At 36.2% G+C, this 19,765-nt stretch overlaps 1 protein-coding gene across 3 annotated transcripts in view; it reads left to right on the forward strand.

Moving 5' to 3' along the window:
- The window catches only part of ITPR1 (inositol 1,4,5-trisphosphate receptor type 1), a 229,458-nt gene that overhangs the window by 90,180 nt on the left and 119,513 nt on the right, over positions 1-19,765 (forward strand). For 2 of the 3 annotated variants that reach the window (XM_015822583.1, XM_029285402.1), the window contains 14 exons: positions 2,094-2,248; positions 3,768-3,867; positions 5,670-5,830; positions 6,321-6,462; positions 6,556-6,714; positions 8,252-8,424; positions 9,498-9,617; positions 10,172-10,366; positions 11,681-11,932; positions 13,221-13,362; positions 14,647-14,800; positions 15,838-16,025; positions 16,643-16,778; positions 17,938-17,989. In XM_015822583.1, coding sequence (XP_015678069.1) covers positions 2,094-2,248; positions 3,768-3,867; positions 5,670-5,830; positions 6,321-6,462; positions 6,556-6,714; positions 8,252-8,424; positions 9,498-9,617; positions 10,172-10,366; positions 11,681-11,932; positions 13,221-13,362; positions 14,647-14,800; positions 15,838-16,025; positions 16,643-16,778; positions 17,938-17,989 — 2,129 coding nt within the window. Of the gene's footprint in view, positions 1-2,093; positions 2,249-3,767; positions 3,868-5,669; positions 5,831-6,320; positions 6,463-6,555; positions 6,715-8,251; positions 8,425-9,497; positions 9,618-10,171; positions 10,367-11,680; positions 11,933-13,220; positions 13,363-14,646; positions 14,831-15,837; positions 16,026-16,642; positions 16,779-17,937; positions 17,990-19,765 lie in introns of all 3 variants that reach the window. The other variant, XM_029285403.1, reaches the window with a different exon arrangement.

A 19,765-nucleotide genomic window follows, 5' to 3' on the forward strand; every position in this document is an offset into this window, starting at 1 on the left:
AATAATAATAATAATAATAATAATAATAATAATAATAATAATAATAATAATAATAATAATAATAATAATAATAATAATAATAATAATAATAATAATAATAATAATAGTAAAGTTGGAAGGGACCTTGAAGGTCATCTAGTCCAACCCATGCTGGCTCAGAAATTCTGGGAGTTGAAATCCACGAGTCATAAAAGAGCCAAGTTTGCCTACCCATGTTCTAGGCTGTTGATTATAATCTAAATTGAACAGACACTTATAAAATAGTAATGGCAAAGTATGTCTGCACTTTTCCCAAGAAAATTATTCTTGGTTAGTTACCAGGAATCAGGTTTGATGTTAAGGGAGACCTTTCATGTAGAAAAATACTTCAGTACCCTTATAATGAAAAAGCAATGACTCTTGGACAACAAATCAAATCAACAAATGGTTATTTATTGCACAAAACCTATCATGGAGAAGTATCTTCTATCAAACTGCCATTTTTCATTACTTACTTTCCTCCACCAGAGGGCAAAATTAGAGTAAGATAAATGTAAAGGTATCCTTCAAATTGAACAATCCTTGTTAGACACATCCGTGCAGTTATCTTGACAACAGTACAAATATGGTTTGCCATTTCCATCATATTTTTCAACTTTCCATATTATTTATTCTATCTATGGAGTGTCCAAATGTATAAATAATTATAAGTGCACATATGTATTTCTAGTATTTTTGGCTACTTAAACTCATGGCTGCAAAGGAACAGCAATATTTTTTTCCCAAAGAACACGTTATTCTGCTTTTTGTAAAGGAGACTGTTTTTGCTCTTCCCTCCACTTCAGTCATTCAGCCTCTTTAGCTGCCTTTCATTTGAATCATATATCTTCTACCAAGCTCTGCATTTGGCAGGAATGCTGGGAAAAATGCGGCATAGCTGATATATGCACCCTTTGGTGAAGTGTTTCCAGTTTTGACATATCTAATACATTCATTATGTTTTGTACTAATTGTATTAAATTGCATGAAAATTCATGTGGTTGGCTGAAGCTAACATTTTTCTCAGGCAATTCCTTAATGAAAAGTGAAGAGGTTCAGGAATAGCCTCTTGTGACATATGGAGGACATACTCCATATTATCTTACGACATATGAAGGATCTACTTGTACTGACTCATTTTGTGTATGTGCTACCATAGAACATTCTTCAGAAATCATCACAGAAGTGAAAAAACTTGTTTTTAATGTATTATTGCTGTGCTGTAATCCAGCTTTCTAACCATTATTGTTTCAGAATGCAATTTTGATATTTTCCTTTGTTTCTTACTCTCCCCCAAATCTGCGATTTCTAATTAAAATATGATTCTGTGGTTTTACTGTATAATTTGCATCCATAATAGTAGTACCCCATAAACACTTACCAGTAAAATTAATATAGCTATTAATGTTTGATCATTATTTAAAAGCTATTAGATGTTTTTAAATTGAAGTCTAGATCATGTGATGATTTCTTAATTTCTATAAATGTATGTATTAAGCTATGGTTTGTTGTACATGTTATAAACAAGCCAGAATGAGTTTTGTAGACTTATGAGCATGACACTTTTCATCAGATCTTGATTTTGTTTTAACTTTTTAGCACTTTTTGCTTTGCAATTATAAAGATTGATGAATGATTTTAAGGGTCATTAAGGAGCAGAAAATAAAAGAAGCCAGGAGTAAACTTGGTAATTATAAACTACATTAGCATATTACCATATCATACTAAACTAAATTGCAGTCTGTAAGTGAACAATAGCGTAATTTATTTTACTATTCTAAAACAAGCCATGCTTTATTCACTGATGGCATTTATCTCATGAAGCCAAAATAGAAACAAAATCTATTATGCTTTAGCACAATATATGAACTTAGTCAAGGTTTTACAGATAACTGAGCTTGATGGTAGCTTTTCTACAAGATTGATTAAATCATGACAGTTAGTGATATGTAGTGTTATATGGTTTCTATGCCTACACTTGAAATGGAAGCATGAATTCCAAGACAGAGTTTCTGCATAGTTGTATCTGAAAAATTGTCTTTGCAATTTTGTCTGATTTGAAATTCTCTCCACAGCTGGATCCTGACCAAGATGCAGACAGAAGAGGACTCCATAATACTTTAGAGAAGATGGCATATTCTTTAGTCTCTGTGCCTGAAGGAAATGACATTTCTTCCATCTTTGAGCTTGATCCCACCACATTGCGAGGAGGAGACAGCTTAGTCCCAAGGTATGATGATAAGAATAATCAAGACACATGTGTGTTGGTAACTGAGATGAGTTCAATTTACCTAGGCAGATCATCACAAAGAACAGCATTTTAGTAGAAATAAATTGAATAAATTCCAGCTTATATGATTATTTTTTAAAAAGATTGTAAACCACCCTGTTCATTCCAGCTTGGCATATAGTAAAGCAAGAAACATCAGACATTGCAGCAATGAAATAATAACAAATTAACCACATCTGATCTCCAAAGGAATGCTTGAACCCATAATCTTAGGCCTTGCAATGCGCAAGGAAAGTCAGTGCCAAATGTACCTGCAGGGAAAAAGTGTTCCAAAGCATGAGGGCTACCGCTGAAAACGACTGCCAACTGGCCCATATTCCATGAACCTTGGGAAGATTTTAGACTTTCAGTGAGCCCTCTCTCTTTTAATAAGGCTTTCCCCTGGTGCATATTGATGCTACATGGTAAACGTTAAATAACAGAATTCTGTGGGACAGATGAAGAACAGAGACCTGACCCTACTTTGTGTTTGACATTATCCAACAAGAAACCATTTAGTAGCTTCAGCAGGAACGGAATTGTGATTGGGTCTAAAGCAATTCAATGCAAACTTCCTCTGTGCCCAGATATTCCTAAGGAACTGTTTCTCTACCAGAAATATATGTAGATTTTGGTCACAAAATTAAGGCAGGAGTCCCCAACCCCCATCCATGGAAACCGGGCCGGAAACTAGGCCGTACAAACAAGTGAAGCCCCATCCACAGGATGTAGGCAGCACACAAAACCACGCCCCCTCCGGTCCATGAAAAAAACTCTCTCCAAGGAACCGGTCCCTAGTGCCCAAAAGGTTGGGCAGATCTGCATTAAGAGTTGTGAATCTAGTCTGAGTTCTTAGTAAATAAACAAGTGATGTCGGAAGTTTGAATATTTTTTTTAAAAAAAATAGGGATGCTAAACTAGCTTCATTTCAAATTGTTTCAAGTGCAACATTTCATTGACATGAAATGGAATATTCTGAATAGTTTCTAACTGCTAATGTTTGAAACAGCTCTTTCTAAGCTCAAGGTACTTCATTTCATGCTTGAATCAGCAGTGTTGTACTTAAACGTTTTATGAAATTTTGGGTTCAGAGCAGGCAGACATGAAACATTTTCCATAATCCGTTAATCCCTTGGTATGAACTGGGCATTTGAATGGGCCCTTAAAAAATGAAGTGATGCTTAAAAAACAGAAGCAAGATGTTCCAGAAGCAAATTTAAATCTAAAACTTTATCAGTGATTTCAGATTTAGACACATGCTGGCAATATTGTCTGGGATAGATATTCCAGTTTAAAAAAAATTAATTAATGTTTATTTACTCTTCAAAGAAGCATTATAATGCAGCGAGCCCGGTTGAATTCAGCTTCATTCAGCACCATGCCATAAACTTTTATTGTTTAAAAAGTTCATTTTATTTGTTTTGTTTTGCATGAACATCTTGAGAAATCTTTTTAATGTAAATGTATCTGATCCTTTCAGGAACTCTTATGTCAGACTTAGACATCTATGTACAAATACCTGGGTTCACAGCACAAATATCCCGATTGATAAAGAAGAAGAAAAACCTGTGATGCTTAAAGTAAGTCCTGCAAGGAACTCCGTTCAGATTATCACAAATTTGACCTACCAATAAAGGAAGAATATTTGTAGCTCAGGGTTGAAATTAAAGGTCCTTGATGCTTTCTGAGCTTGGTTGTTTTCTTGCTGATGATTCATCACCCAAACTAGGCAATATCATCAGTGCCAATCCTGATGATGTTACCCAGTTTGGATAATGAAACATCTGCAAGACAACAGCGAAGCTCAGAAAGCTCCAAGGACCCATCAAATTTGATCTAGTAGCGTTATTTATAAAGTAGCAATAATGTTTTAGGTTGTGTTAGGCATCAGGTTAGAACCATTTTAGGTAGTGTTAGGCATCAGGTTAGAAATCAGGAGAACACGAGTTCTAGTCCTGCTTGAGGCACTGAGCCAGTTTGGGCCAACCACTTTCTCTGAGCCCTGGGAAGAAGAAAGCAGTGGCAAAGCACTTTGAAAACTGTTGTCCGGAGAAGTACATGTCTATGTAGATATTGCCAGATATCAACTCTGATTGAAAACCCGAAAAAGTTTATGAATTACATGTTTATAACTCAGTGTAGGTTCAGTGTAGATACAACTTACAGCTAAGCGCAGTACAGTAAATCAGTTAAACAAAGCACTACTGTCCAGCCTTACTCATTACTGGGACAAGAGAATAAGTGCATATCTTTGCAGGAAGATATGGATCACGGCACCTGCTCCCAATGACTTTTGCATCCCATAAATGATGCAAGCTGGTTTACTAATTTATTTCTAAGATTTGTAGGACTGCTCAACTAAAACTGTAACTCTGGACAGCATATTGATAAAATAAACAATATGTCAAAAAAGAAAAAAGCAATAAACAATACAGTACATAAATATAAATTTCTGATCAATCATATAATAAAAGAACCACAAGAGGACTCCCACTCCTCTGGCCTCAATGCCTGAGAGAAGAGCCAGGTCTTAAAGGCTTTCCTAAAGGTAAGAAGAGTTGGGGGTCTCTCACATATCAGGGGGAGATCATTTCAGAGAACAGGTTCAGCTACAAGAAAGGCACGCTTCCTGGGTCCCATAAGATGACAAGATTTAAAAGACGCAATCTGGAGCATGCTCTCCCCATGGAAGCATGTGGGACACACACATGTCCTTGGGAGAATATGATCCCTCAAGTAGCCCAGTCTTAAGCCATGAAAGGCTTTAAAGGTAATAACCAGCACCCTGAATTGCATGTGAAAGCCTATTGGGAGTCAGTGCCAGGTATTACATGACCATAACGAGATGTACACATAATTATCTGTGTTGCTGCATTCAGGGTAAATTGAAGTTTCTGGATATTTTTCAAGGTAGCTTCATGTAGAGCTTGTTGTAATAATCCAATTGGGAGGTTACCAAGGTATAAATAACCATACTTGTATCGATCCTGTACTGATTATACAGACCCTGTGCTGATTGCTAGCTTTTTGGATTGATGTACTTGGCAAACTTCCCCTTTATTGTAACAGCCTTAAACCTTATGATTATTTTTATATATTTTTTGTAGAGTTAGGTTTTCTGCTAATGACAAAGAGGGGAACTCTTTTTTCCATAAACCTGGCATTCATGAATGTAGTTGATACATACAACTGTCCTAAATAAATGATTGAAATTCTTAAGATATGAGTTTCATGTATATCTTATAAAAAAAAGAAATTGAATTGGGCACCGCAGTGTTTCCGATTAAAATTTCAAGCAACATTTCTCTAATGCATTCATTACCACCATTTCATTTGTTCTTGATTATTAAAACTGTATTTTTGTAAAAAAAAAAAAAAAAAGATTGGCACCTCTCCTGTAAAAGAAGACAAAGAAGCTTTTGCCGTGGTACCAGTTTCTCCTGCCGAAGTTCGAGATTTAGACTTTGCAAATGATGCAAGCAAAGTATTGGGCTCCATTGCTGGCAAGTTGGAGAAAGGAACAGTAACTCAGAACGAAAGGAGGTAAGAGGGTCATAATCCATTTTTAAAGATAAATTACCATTCAAGAAATACAGCTTTTATATCCATTTTTGCAGCATCGATATCAAGCCTGCAATAGCCCCAGAAATATTTGCAGAGCTCAAAATGAGATAAAAATAAGCACTTTAACAATGGCTAAAACTATATCAGATCACTCAATCTTACAGAATCCCCAGGTTTACATTAGTAATCTTGTGAGAGCATGTGAAGACTACAACCAGATTGAAAATCCTACATTATTTCAGGCAATAGAAAATATTGCTAAATTCAACTTGGATTTGGATTTCTTAAATATTTTTTAAGAAGTTAAGTATTTCTGAGACTGTTTTTGAATTAAATATTCTTAATACAGTATGTACCTGTTTCTTTAACTGAATGGAGTTACAGAATGCATTATTCTGTGAGCTATGCCGGTATTAAATTTTAGACTAAGAACTAGAATTTATTTATTTATTTAAAAAAATCTCTCTAGATCTGTTACCAAGTTGCTTGAAGATTTGGTGTATTTTGTTACTGGCGGAACAAATTCTGGTCAAGATGTACTTGAAGTCATGTTCTCAAAGCCAAATCGAGAACGGCAAAAACTAATGAGAGAGCAAAATATTCTAAAGCAGGTAAACAACTACTGTAATTACTAAGAGCTTATACACATTTCTGATTGTGATGATAGGAAAGGTAATTTCTTCCTTCCTCAAATAATGCACCAGATTTTCAAGTTATTGCAAGCACCATTTACTGACTGTGGAGATGGACCAATGCTGAGACTGGAGGAACTTGGAGATCAACGCCACGCTCCTTTCAGACATATCTGCCGGCTCTGTTACAGAGTGTTGAGACACTCCCAACAAGACTACAGGAAAAATCAAGTTAGTAAAATTGGAAAGAACGTAAAATATTTAAGCTTACCAGGCGGCAGCACCTAGCTAGCCTTAGCCGATCTAAAAAAATAAACTGAACTGGTGAGTTGGATGGACCAACTCACCAGTAGATTGAGAAAGTGAACAAACATACTATGGCAAGCCACTTCTGTGCTGTTGACAAAAATTATAGTCACCAAGTTGGAAGGGACCATTTTTAGGCCACTAAATCCAAGCACCTTCTAAATGTCTAAATATTAATAAATACTTCAACTATTGTTGTCTATGAAGATTCCCAGTCATCCAGGTCATGGTTGCCCCAAAGGTGCTCTTTCAACAGGCAACTGGACTTTGTTTTTCTTTGAAGACGTTTCACTTCTCATCCAAGAAGCTTCTTCAGCTCTTGACTAGATGGTGGGGAATGTTCTATGCAGAACTCCAAATGAAAGTATCCCTAAGAGATTGCTTGTCTCCTCTTTAACTCATCTAATGAAGATGAGTCCAGTGTGTTTGTTACACAGAATAGTCTTAATGTTAGGAAGAATAGTTCTCACTGATCACAAGATACCTTTCTGCTAACTTGACCATGATTTGCATTTTGCAATCTGGAATGAGAGAAAACAGGTGGCGATCTTTTTCTGTGTGGCATCCTTCCATGTATGAAGAATGCTGTGGTATCTCCTCTCAGCATCTTTCTCAAGTTTAAATACGCCTAACTTCTTCAATCTCTCTTACTCTCAATGCTTTTATATGTACCTGTTATTTCTCTGAGCTGTTCTTAAATTCCTGGGATTGGATGCAGTACTTCATGCAGATTCTAAGTAGAGATACTGCCATAGTAAATATTTCTTTTTAATTTGGTTTTAAATTAGGCCATAGTAAATATTTAATTTGGTTTTACTATAGGCCATAGTAAATATTTCTTTTTAATTTGGTTTTAAATTAGGTATTTATTGTAGTATCTGTTTTATAAGGCTGTCAGCCGCCCTTAGTCCGGTAAGGAGAAGGGCGGGATATAAATTGAATAAATAAATAAATAAATGATTTGGAAATTATAATTCTGCTGTTCCCTCTTTGCAGCTGTGTGGTGCTGCTTGCTTATTTTCTGTTTGCGTCCAACTACAGTCACAGGACCTTTTTCACAAGAACTAAGTAATGCTATATCATGCCAGATACATCCCATCCTATACCTGCACCTGATTTTTATTTCTTAACTGAAGAACTTTTCACTTTGGATTGGTTAAATGTGGAATCATCCCATCGTTCTATTTTGAGTGGATTTTCAACTTGGCAAACTTCCACCCATCTGATATTCGGGCCTTCTATTTAAATGTAAAATAATGGTCAGTTGCTTAATGTGAAGTGGATAGATTATTATTTACTTTGAATAGTAATTGAGCCAAGAATCAGGACTGAACATCTGGTTCAATCTTAGGAATATGGTTTTTGATTAAGAACAAGAAATAATGTAAGTTTCTTAAATCTATGTTACGGTGGAATTAGCATTTATTTTCTTTCTCCCTCCCCTTTTCTAATACTTTGCAAGGAATATATAGCCAAGCAGTTTGGCTTCATGCAAAAACAAATTGGCTATGATGTCTTAGCAGAAGACACTATAACAGCCTTGCTCCACAACAATCGTAAACTGTTGGAGAAACACATCACAGCTGCTGAGATTGATACCTTTGTTAGCCTTGTAAGAAAAAACCGAGAACCCAGGTAAGCTTTTTAACCAATTCTTCTGTAAAAAAAATAAAAAAAATAGAAGAGGCATAAACACTTTAATTGTGGCTCAGTTAGCAGTTTGGAGTTTACTGTATATGTTTGCTATTTCTTTCTGTCTTATTCTGCTGCTGTACTGTGATATCCCTCCTTATTGCCTGACTTCTAATAATTCCCAAGATGTTAAACAGGCTATCCAAAATACAGTACCTGTTCTTTGTACTCAACCCCTACGGCAGTGGTTCTCAACCTGTGGGTCGGGACCCCATTTGGGGTCGATCGACCATTTCACGGGGGTTGCCAAGCAAGGCTGTCCGCCATTTTTTTTGTCCACCATTTTTTCCCCTTTTCCGGCGGGTGCCTTACCTCCCTTGAGCTGGGCCAGCTGGTGGTCGGCCTGCTCCGTCTCTGCCGCTTGCCAGCTACACCTCGGCCGGCGCAGGGGGCGGAACCACGCATGTGCGGCACTCCCGGGCAGGGAAAGTCCTCGACTTACGACCGACTGGGTAGTCCTCGACTTACGACCGGTTTAGTCCTCAACTTATGACCGGTTTAGTCCTCGACTTACGACCGGTTGGGGTCGCGGCATTAAAAAGGTTGAGAACCACTGCCCTACGGTTTCACGTTCTAGGAGAGATCCTTTTTTAAACCCTATTCTACCTTATATTATTATGGATCAGTATAGTTTATACTAATAAATAATTACTATAGTTTATACTTTTGAGAGCTGAATGCAACGAAATTTCATTTTAATGTGTGCCGATTAGTGTACATTCAAAGTGACAATAAAGTTATTATTCTATTCTATTTATTGAAATAGAATCTGCTGCTCTTTGAAAATGGATGCCTCTTGGTTTTGTGAGTCTTAGCAATTTTTAAAATTTAAAGATTTTTTTAAAAGGAGATATTAGATGATCAAAACTTGTAGATCAGCTAAAGGGTTTTGTAATTATGTACTATGAAGCCACAAATATATTTCTGCAAATCTTTAGTATGTTGTTTATAATATAGTTAAATGGAATCTGGAATACTGTGCCCATTTTATAGACTTTGTTTTCTTCTCTGAATAGATTCTTGGACTATCTTTCTGATCTTTGTGTGTCTATGAACAAATCTATTCCGGTTACCCAGGAGCTGATTTGTAAAGCTGTATTAAATCCAGCAAATGCTGACATACTTATTGAGACTAAGTAAGTTTAGATATTTTAAATAGATTTCTTCATTTTAGAAATAAGACAATGATAGCAAAGATGGCAAATAAAATTACTACCAGTTTGGGAGAAACGCAAAACAAAATGTAGAAGTTATTTATAGCAATAGCATGGATGCTTTCTGGATTCTCCATTCAGTTTGTCAGGCGCCTGAATTTTGATCACGTGGATTACCGCAAGGGTTGTAAGCAGTGGTGGGATTCAGCCGGTTCGCACCACTTCAGCAGAACTGGTAGCTAATTTTTTGTTGCCCAGGCCCAGAATGGACCTCCGGAAGCAGCATCCACACAGAGAATCAGTTGTTCATATATTTGAATCCCACCACTGGTTGTAAGTGTAAGGCTTGCTTGTAAATCACTTTTTCCAATGTCGTCGTAACTTCAGACGGTCATTAAATGAATGGTGGTAAGTTGAAGACTACCTTGAAAGGATGCGATATTATCTAAGGTTTTGAAATCTAATGGAAATCCATTCATGCAGCCCTGACAGTAGAAATACAAGTAATTGTTTTTCATTCTTGCACAATTCTTCAGATTGGTCCTGTCTCGTTTTGAGTTTGAGGAGTTATCATCTGGAGAGAACTCACTGGAGGTTGGTGAGGATGAAGAAGAAGTCTGGTTATTCTGGCGAGACAGCAGCAAAGAGGTCCGCAGTAAGAGTATCAGAGAGCTGGCACAAGATGCCAAAGAAGGACAAAAAGAAGACCGGGATGTCCTCAGCTACTACAGGTTAACATTACAAGTAATCCTTGGCTTTAGCAACATAACCTGAAATGTGTACACTAGAGCTGTTTGTAATTTTATTTAATGACCTATTCTTAAGACTTGAACTCTAATATTCATAATTAATTTTAAATGGTAGCTATCAAAACATTTTCAGTTTGGAACTATTTGGATATCGTAAAGAACTTGGAGTGATAACAATTTTATATAGCTCTGACAACAGGTTGATAGAGCTGTTTGTAATTTTATTTAATGGCCTATTCTTAAGACTTGAACTCTGATATTCATAATTAATTTTAAATGGTAGCTATCAAAACATTTTCAGTTTGAAACTATTTGGATATCAGAAAGGACTTGGAGTGATAACAATTTTATATAGCTCTGACAACAGATTGATAGAGTCATTCTGCTTCACGCAGAGTGTGGTTTTATACAGCAGCTTCTGAATTACAAATAGCCGAAATGATTTGGAAAATCAGCTGTCACAGTGAAAATGCTTCTTTATTTTCTAAAATATAGATCTATTATTTTGTTCTTTATAGGCTGTCATTTTAGAGATAAATAACTGGTCAATCTGATACATTTTTCAAAAACATTTGGCTGTGTGGTAGTGTTATTCAAAACATTCTGTAATTATTGTGGACTCCAAGGCTGTGTTTGTCTAATGTAATAAACACAAAAAAGCTAATTCAGTGAGAACCTGCCATCATTATAGCTTCATTTGGATGCTTCACTTTAAGTTTGATGACTTCCATGTCCTGTAAACATGGAGTGTCTGCCAGTTTGAAACTGGATGTTGGACACTAACAATATATGTTTGGTAACATGATCCAGTTTACACTGGACAATGCACAGTGCACAATGTCAGCTGCTCCAGTTTCGTAGCAGAATTCTGAGTTTAATTAAATAGGAACGAGGTCTTGAAGCATGAATGTTTGCCAACTAAATGTACAGTGTAATTTATCACCTATTCTTTAAATCTGATTAATTTCTAAAATACATTTCCATAATCCATAAAACGTGTTTTCCACTCTCCACATCAGAATATGTATCTTATTATGTTAAGCATGCCTTCTCTCTAGCAGCACCTTTAGAATGAGGTTTCCCTACCCCAAGATCCAGATGTTCTCCCACTTTGCTATTGTTATACCCCAAACCTTTGGCGAGGGAGAGTGAGAACCCTTGCTTCATTACAACGGATCTGTTGTGTTTGGCATTTTCTATCTTCCATTAATTTTATTATAATTTCTTTGATGTGAACTGCCATGGTGATGATGATGATGATTTTCAGTCTTCCTTATTTTTCTTCTGCTTTACAAGGTACCAGCTGAATCTTTTTGCTCGGATGTGCCTTGATCGCCAGTACTTAGCTATAAATGAAATATCTGGACAGTTGGATGTTGACCTTATTCTTCGCTGCATGTCTGATGAGAATTTGCCTTATGACTTGAGAGCTTCATTTTGTCGACTGATGTTGCACATGCATGTTGACCGAGATCCCCAAGAACAAGTGACACCAGTGAAGTATGCTCGACTATGGTCAGAGATACCATCTGAAATAGCAATTGATGAGTGAGTATTTGTGACCAAATGATTCTCTGAATGAAGCATGGCGATCTTAAATCCTTGGGAATACTTCTTACTGTTAAAGAATTCTCTTGGAGGAGAATTGCTATGTTAGTCTGTTGTTGCAAAAAACAAATCAGAAAGAGTCTAACAACATCTTTTCCAGCTCACAAAATTTTATGCCTTCTAATAAAATTGGTTAGTTGAAAAAAAAGGGCTTACTATAGTCCTTCTGGTAAGAATTTCCAGTATCACTTGTCACGTTCTATGCCCGTGGTGGCAAACCTATGGCACGGGTGCCAGAGGTGGCACTCAGAGCCCTCTCTGTGGGCACGCGCGCCATCGCCCTCATCCTAGGCCTTTAGCTGGGTTTTATAAAACCTTTTTGCTTTAGGCCTCCGCCACCATGTGCAAAAAAAAAAAGGTTCAATCAATCAGTCGATTTCAACTTCTCACAGGGAAAAAAAGATCTTGCACAGTTGGAATTGATTGATTGAACTTTTTAGTCCCACCCAGTCTGCCATTACTACCGCAGCCACGCCCACCCAATGGGCCACACCCACCCGGCACCCGACGATGCATAAGTGGGTTTTGGGTTGCAGTTTGGGCACTCGGTCTCTAAAAGGTTCGCCATCACTGTTCTATGCAAATTATCAAATTGTACAAAATATTCTGTAAATATTTTGGACTCCAAGGCTGTGTAAGGCTGTGTAATGTAATAAACACAAAAAAGCTAATTTAGTGAGAACCTGCAATTGTGTAATGGCACAAATTATAAAATTGTGCTCGACTTATGACCACAATTGAATCAAAAATTTATGTTGCTAGGTAAGACATTTGCTAAGTGAGTTTTGCCGCATTTTATCACCTTTCTTGCCATAGTTAAGTGAATCACTGCAGGTGTTAAGGTAGCAACACGGTTGTTAAGTGAATCTAGCTTCCCCTTGTCAGAAGGTTGCAAAAGGGGATCATGTGATCCTGGGACACTGCAACCGTCATAAATATGAACCAGGTGCCCAGCATCTGAATTTTGCAGCATCGCCTGGCCATGGAGATGCTGCAATGGTCGTAAGTGTGAAAAATGTGTTACTTTTTTCAATGCTGTTGTAACTTTGAATGGTTGCTAAATGAACTGTTGTAAGTCAAGGACTACCTGTATTTTCATAAAGTGTTTAGTGTTTAATCTAAATCAAGTAATAAATTTCTTGCACATACTTTTTTTTCAAAGAAAAAAAGAAGGCAGGACTTTTTAAAAATTGTTCCATTTTTTTCTTGTTTTTGGATTCTTGTTTAGCTACGACAGCAGTGGAACTTCCAAAGACGAAATCAAGGAGAGGTTTGCACAAACTATGGAGTTTGTGGAGGAATATTTGAGAGATGTTGTTTGCCAAAGATTCCCATTTTCTGATAAAGAAAAAAATAAACTCACCTTTGAGGTAAATGTTTTTAATGCCTCAACTGAGCTACAAGATCAAATGTCGGCAATGCTAACCATAAGTGACTCGGTGGTCAGATCATGTACACATATTTGTAATATTTTCTCGAGTCTGCCAGTTGATTTATTCATAAATAAATTGCATAGCACCTGCCCAGCATACCAAACAAAAAACAAAACAAAACAAAAAAGATTAAAAACTCAGATCCAAATTGAGTTAAAAAAGATTAGGGGGCAAAAGAAAAAAAAGATTTCTGCCAAGTAGAAAACCTTCTAGCAAATCCTGCACTCGCTGAAAAGATAATATCAATAATTAAAAGCAGTTTCAAATGTTTTCCAACAACTTATTCTATTTGCTTAGTTTTATACCTTTCTGTCCCCAGTAGGCTGCCTTGAATAGGAAGTTTGCTAGCAAATTACAGCAATAACTATGCAATAGATACAGCAGTAAAATACAATTGGGCATACATCTCAGTATGCTAATAGCAGCATCTTAAAATACTTAAGAGAACAAGGACGTTTTCATGTGGCACTGAGAAGCCATAATGGAGATGCTGAATGGCCTCTCTAGAAAGACTTTTCAACAAATATGTGATGCTGCCGCAGAAATGGTCTTTTTTTGCTCCCATCTGCCTCATGTAAAAGACCTACAGAATTTGTCTTCTGCTTTAAATGCTGGAGATTTTCCAAAATCATAGATAGAAGTTTTTACCCACTCGAAAGTGTTTTGGTCATTAAAAATCTAATCTAATCATGAAAGAAAAAATAATAATTAAATGGCTGACAGATATAATACGTTAAAACGGAACTGTTCTTTTGCTATTATTTGTGTTGTATTGTATTATTATGTAAATAATAACTGAAAATAAACAATCCCCTCAACATCAGAAAACCTAAATTATTATAAAAACCAGAAGTATAAAATCTGGAAAAAACATAGTCACTGATTATTCAGTATTATAGCACTGATGTGTATTTTAGAATAAGGGTTTTTAGAAACTTACTATTTTGCATAAAAATATTATTTCTACATTTATTTATTTGTCAGATTTAAGAAGAGAGATTCTGGATGGTGTGCAATAAAATATTAAAAGCATAAAAATAGTATATAAAATTTCAAGAGGGAAGGAATGTTAAAATTAATTAAAAAGTGGGGGGGACTTTCAGGGCTGACTTTGGTATCTTAGACAATTTTATGAATTTTAGAAACAATATTGAGTTTGTAAAAAAAAAAAAAAAAGTCCAGTTCAACTGATTACTGTATCTTTTCTTCTTTTGAAAACAGGTTGTGAACTTAGCCCGAAATCTGATATATTTTGGCTTCTATAATTTTTGTGATCTTCTAAGACTAACAAAAATTCTCTTAGCTATTCTGGACTGTGTACATGTTGCAACTATTTTCCCTATTACAAAGGCAACAAAAGGGGAAGAAAGTAAAGGTAAGAATGGCAAGAAAAAGTGGAGGAGACGTTGAGAGACATTTGATCCATGAAATAATATGATGACAAGGCCAATTGCGGTATTAGATTGCTATCCACAATCATTTTACACCAAGAATCAGGATAGTGTTTCCTACAAATGCATTCCAATGTAGAGATTAGAATCTTATTTATAACATTTATAATTTTTGTTTGGTATTATTCAAAAATGCAAGTTTGTGAGCTTACATGAAATCTTGTACTTACAATCTTGAGAGTTTGAAATTATACATTATGATAAGTTCTCAACAGTATTCCTTGAACGGTAATTTGTGGGAGTATCTTGCAAAATGCCAATAACAGAGAATTGGTGCCATTGCATATAATAATAAATCACTCTGCTTTGTAGCTTTCCACGGACCCTTCTGAATGCTGAATTTTTTCTTTTGTAAAAACAATCTTCCCTAGGAGTCTTGAACTAGTATAACCAAACCCAAATGGAATTTATGAAACAAACATAATGTCAATGCTTTAAAAATGATTGGAATTTTAATAGATGCTTTTGTAGTTTCAGTTTCTTATTTACAATGCATATACCAAGTTATTTTGGTTGGCCAAAAATATGATTTTTAGCATCTGTTTCAGCTTTTTGTGCATAATAACTAGGTAATACTACAGATGGCATAGTTATACTTTGAATCTGTAGAACACCCATGGGTTTCTCTTGATTAAGAATTATGCAACTCTAGTTCTGAAATAATGCATGAGAGTCAGTTTAGTCTAGTGTTTAAGGTACCAGGCTAGAAAACAGGCGACTGTGAGTTCTAGTCCCGCTTTAGGTATGAAATCTGGCTGGGTGACTTTAGGCCAGTCATTCCTCTCAGCCCAACTCACCTTACCTCACCTCACAGGGTTGTTGTTGTGGGGGAAATAGGAGGAGGTAGGAATATTAGGTATGTTTACTACCTTGAGTTATTTATAAAAATAATAAATGTGGGCTATAAATAAATAAATGCAAATTTAAAATGTTTGTCTGGGGTATTTATCTGTTTCTGAAGGGAGCAATGTGATGAGATCGATCCATGGTGTGGGAGAGCTCATGACTCAAGTGGTACTAAGAGGTGGTGGGTTCTTGCCTATGACACCTTTGGCTGCTGTCCCGGAAGGTAACGTGAAGCAGGTTGAACCTGAGAAGGAGGACATCCTGGTAATGGATACCAAACTGAAAATAATTGAAATCCTCCAGGTATACTTCAGATGGCACGGCATGGGCATTTTGGCTGATGTCAGTTCATTTTTACATGGTTTTGATTTGATGCACAAGAATCTTATCAACTAAAGTTCAACACTTAATTGGTGCCAGATAAGACTCAACGAAATTCAGGAGGAATTAGACTTGGAGCCCTTTTGGGAATGCAACAGCTCTAAGCTGATAATGCATTTAACTCTGCCCACTAGCTCTGTCTGCTCTGCTCCTGCTGCTCCTTCCCAACCTTAGAAAGAAGGCAACATTCAATCCAACAGATTTATAGTTTTTTCATTATCTTCGGAGGTCTCTGAACTGCATGAAGCTTTGCTTCTGTTGTTCCCCTTTCAAATCACTATTGATTCAAATGAAATTTCTTCTTACTTCAATTGATTTTAAGTATAGAAAATAATCTCACTTACTTAATATACTTCAAATGTTTTGTTGTTGTGTCTTTTTATATCATGCATTTCTGGCTGAGGTTTGCAAATCCTTTAAATGTGCTAAACTTAAGATCCATCAAACATTGAAGCTCATTTGTCTCTTGGAATACAACCTGGATACGATTGTATTATTAATATTGTTTTCATTTTTTGTTCAAATGTTGGAACCGGCAGTTTATTTTGAATGTGAGATTGGATTACCGAATCTCATGCCTTCTGTGTATATTTAAACGAGAATTTGATGAAAGCAATGCACAGACATCTGATTCACCTTCAGGGAGCAATAATCAAGAAATGCCAAATGTACCAGGTCAGTAATTTGCATATTGTTGTACTACAGAATATGAGCACCCATTTTTCAGTTTGGGAGCTGTTGTTTTCTCTCTCGCTGATGATGGATTCCTTCCAATGAGGGGAGTATCATCAAAAGAGGCAGTACAGAAAGTATTGGCCCATTATTTTTAAGATTTGTCAGATGGTTTTAAAGCTATTGGTGGTGCATTTTGGGTCACAAAAGCTTAAATATATCCATTTTCGCGTTGATGTTTTGCATTAAGGTTTAAAATACATTTTGGCAGTTTCAACTTTTTTCCCACTGACTTTTTTATGACAGACGTAAATATTTTTATTTTGTCTTGCACAAGATGAGCACATTCTTTTCCAGTCTAACACACCAAAAATGTCCTATAATATTGATTTTAGTCAGAATAAATAGCAATACTTTGTAGGTTATTTCTTGTGGCAATTAATAACTAGAGCAGCTCAGTATAAAATAAAGCAATTTCCACTCCACTTTCTAAACAAAGTGGAAGTTATGGCAATTTGCTACCATATTGTGTGTTGCAAAAGATGTAAGCGTAGGTTAAACTAAGATTTCTTGTATCTTTGGCCTGGCATTCAGAGTTGCAGTCCCATACCTCTGGAAGATGCCAGATTGGGAAAGTGTCTAAATGTTGTAAACAGAATATTTTGATTTACACACTTAAGTGAAATGTGAGATCTTTGAGTTACTGATAATCTACTGTTTGAATATTCTGTGTGAATATACAGTTCATAAATCCAGCATCTTTTCACATACGAATTCTTGAATCAGTGGTATTAGGCGAAAAAAAGCACATAATGTACAAGTTGCTTATTCGTCTTCTGCTGAACTGGGAAAATGACAAGAATATGTTTTAAAATATTCTTTTAAAAAATAGAGCATCATCTGCTGCTACCTCACTGTCTTAGTATAAACTGTTCCATTAAGCAATTTCTGTGCAAACTGTTTAAATTCCTTCACTGACTTAATTTATATAATGCTTTTTTTCAATTTTGAAGTACAGAAAACTGCCTTGCTTGTGAGGTGTAGGTTCTTACAATTCACTTATTTTATTCTACAGAAAGAAAAAAATGTGATGGCTTGATTTGAATTATTGTTTTATTGTTCTGAACTCTGCATAGAGCACGTTATTTGTTTTCCTTTACAGGTGCTCTTGACTTTGAAAATATTGAAGAACAAGCAGAAGGGATATTTGGAGGCAGGAAAGTAAACTATGGCAATTTGTATTCTTTTGTTCTCAACTATATGTAAAATGGTTTCTCCAAACCTGACGTTTATAGAGGATACATCCTGGGGGTCCACAGTACACTACTGGTGTGCCCATGGGTATCTCTTTCAGTGCCCTCTAGGACTCTTTTGTGATTGAGCATGCCATCTTGGGAACTATTTCCCAAGAAGAGTATGAATATGTTCTCCAAAGTACAGATGTATCTCCTTGGCCAAAAAGATTGTGAGCATTCAAATCACTTGTACCAATTATTCGAGAACCCACTTAATTACATTTAAGCCTCCAGCATTACCTTCCTTTGAAAACACAATTGAAAGTTATAAACACGAGAGTTGTAGAAGTATATACAGTAGATATCTCAGCATAGACAGCAGACAAACAAGCCAGAAGCATAATTCATCATTTTATAATTACTTTGTTAAAACATATTCTAAAAGTATGCATATAGGTATGGATATGTATGTATGTATGTATGTATGTATGTATGTATGTATGTATGTATGTATGTATGTACAGGTAGTGCTTGACTTAGAAGACTTTAGTCACCCTTCAAAGTTACAACGGCACTGAAAATGTGAGTTATGATCATTTTTCATAGTTATGATCTTTGCAGCATCCCCACAATCATGTGATCAAAATTCAGATGCTTGGCAGCTGGTTCATATTTATGACCCTTTCTGTCACATTCTGGTCACCTTTTGTGATATTCTGACACACAAAGTCAATGGGGAAGCCAGATTAATTTAACAACCAGGTTACTAACTTATCAGCTACACTGATTCACATACCAACTGTGGCAAGAAAGGTTGTAAAATGGGGCAAAACACACTTAACAAATGTCTCATTTAACAATAGAAATTTTGGACTCAGTTGTGGTAGTAAGTCAAGGACTAACTATATATGTGTGTTTGTGTGTGTGTATGTATGTGTGTGTGTATAGGTATGCACGTATGTATGTATGTATGTATGTATGTATGTATATGTATATATAAAATATGGAGAGCAGGATGGCTCAATTTTTAAAGATGCTGAATGTTAGCTGGAAAGCTGACAGCCCAGGTTTGAAACATGAATGGGGAGACTTCCTGTCCTTGCCCCAGCTCCTCACCTAGCAGTTCAAAAGTATGCAAATGCAAGTAGATAAATAGGTACCAGTTTGGTGGGAAGGTAACAGCATTCCATGTGCCTTGGCATATAGTCATGCTGGCCACCTGACCATGGAAATGTCTTCAGACAAGGCTGGCTCCCTCAGCTAAGAAATGAAGATGAGTACCGCCCCCCAGTATCAGATACAACTGGACAGGGGAAACCTTTACTTTTACCTTTATATACATATACCTATCAGAATGGAAAAAAATAGAGAAAGGAATATTATTTATTTTTATTTATTTATTTATTTATTTTATTAAATTTATATCCCGCCCTTCTCCTTGCGGACTCAGGGCGGCTAACAATCGGGTAAAAATACACAAATAACATTACAAATTTAAAAATTAGTTAAAAAGGAAATATTTAAATTTAATCTAATTAAAATATAATTAAAACCCTTCTAAAAGTTTCCCCTAGGCCAGTCCCGCAAGCTGGAATAACCATGTCTTAAGGGCGCGGCGGAAGGAAGGGAGATCAGGGATCACCCTGATCTCTGGGGGCAGTTCATTCCAGAGGGTGGGAGCTCCCACAGAGAAGGCCCTCCCCCTTGGGGTCGCCAGCCGGCACTGTCTGGCTGACGGCACCCTGAGGAGACCCA

This window comes from Protobothrops mucrosquamatus, unplaced genomic scaffold (genome assembly GCF_001527695.2).
Source record: "Protobothrops mucrosquamatus isolate PMUCROS unplaced genomic scaffold, P.Mucros_1.0 scaffold1610, whole genome shotgun sequence".
Taxonomy (NCBI): Eukaryota; Metazoa; Chordata; class Lepidosauria; order Squamata; family Viperidae; genus Protobothrops; species Protobothrops mucrosquamatus.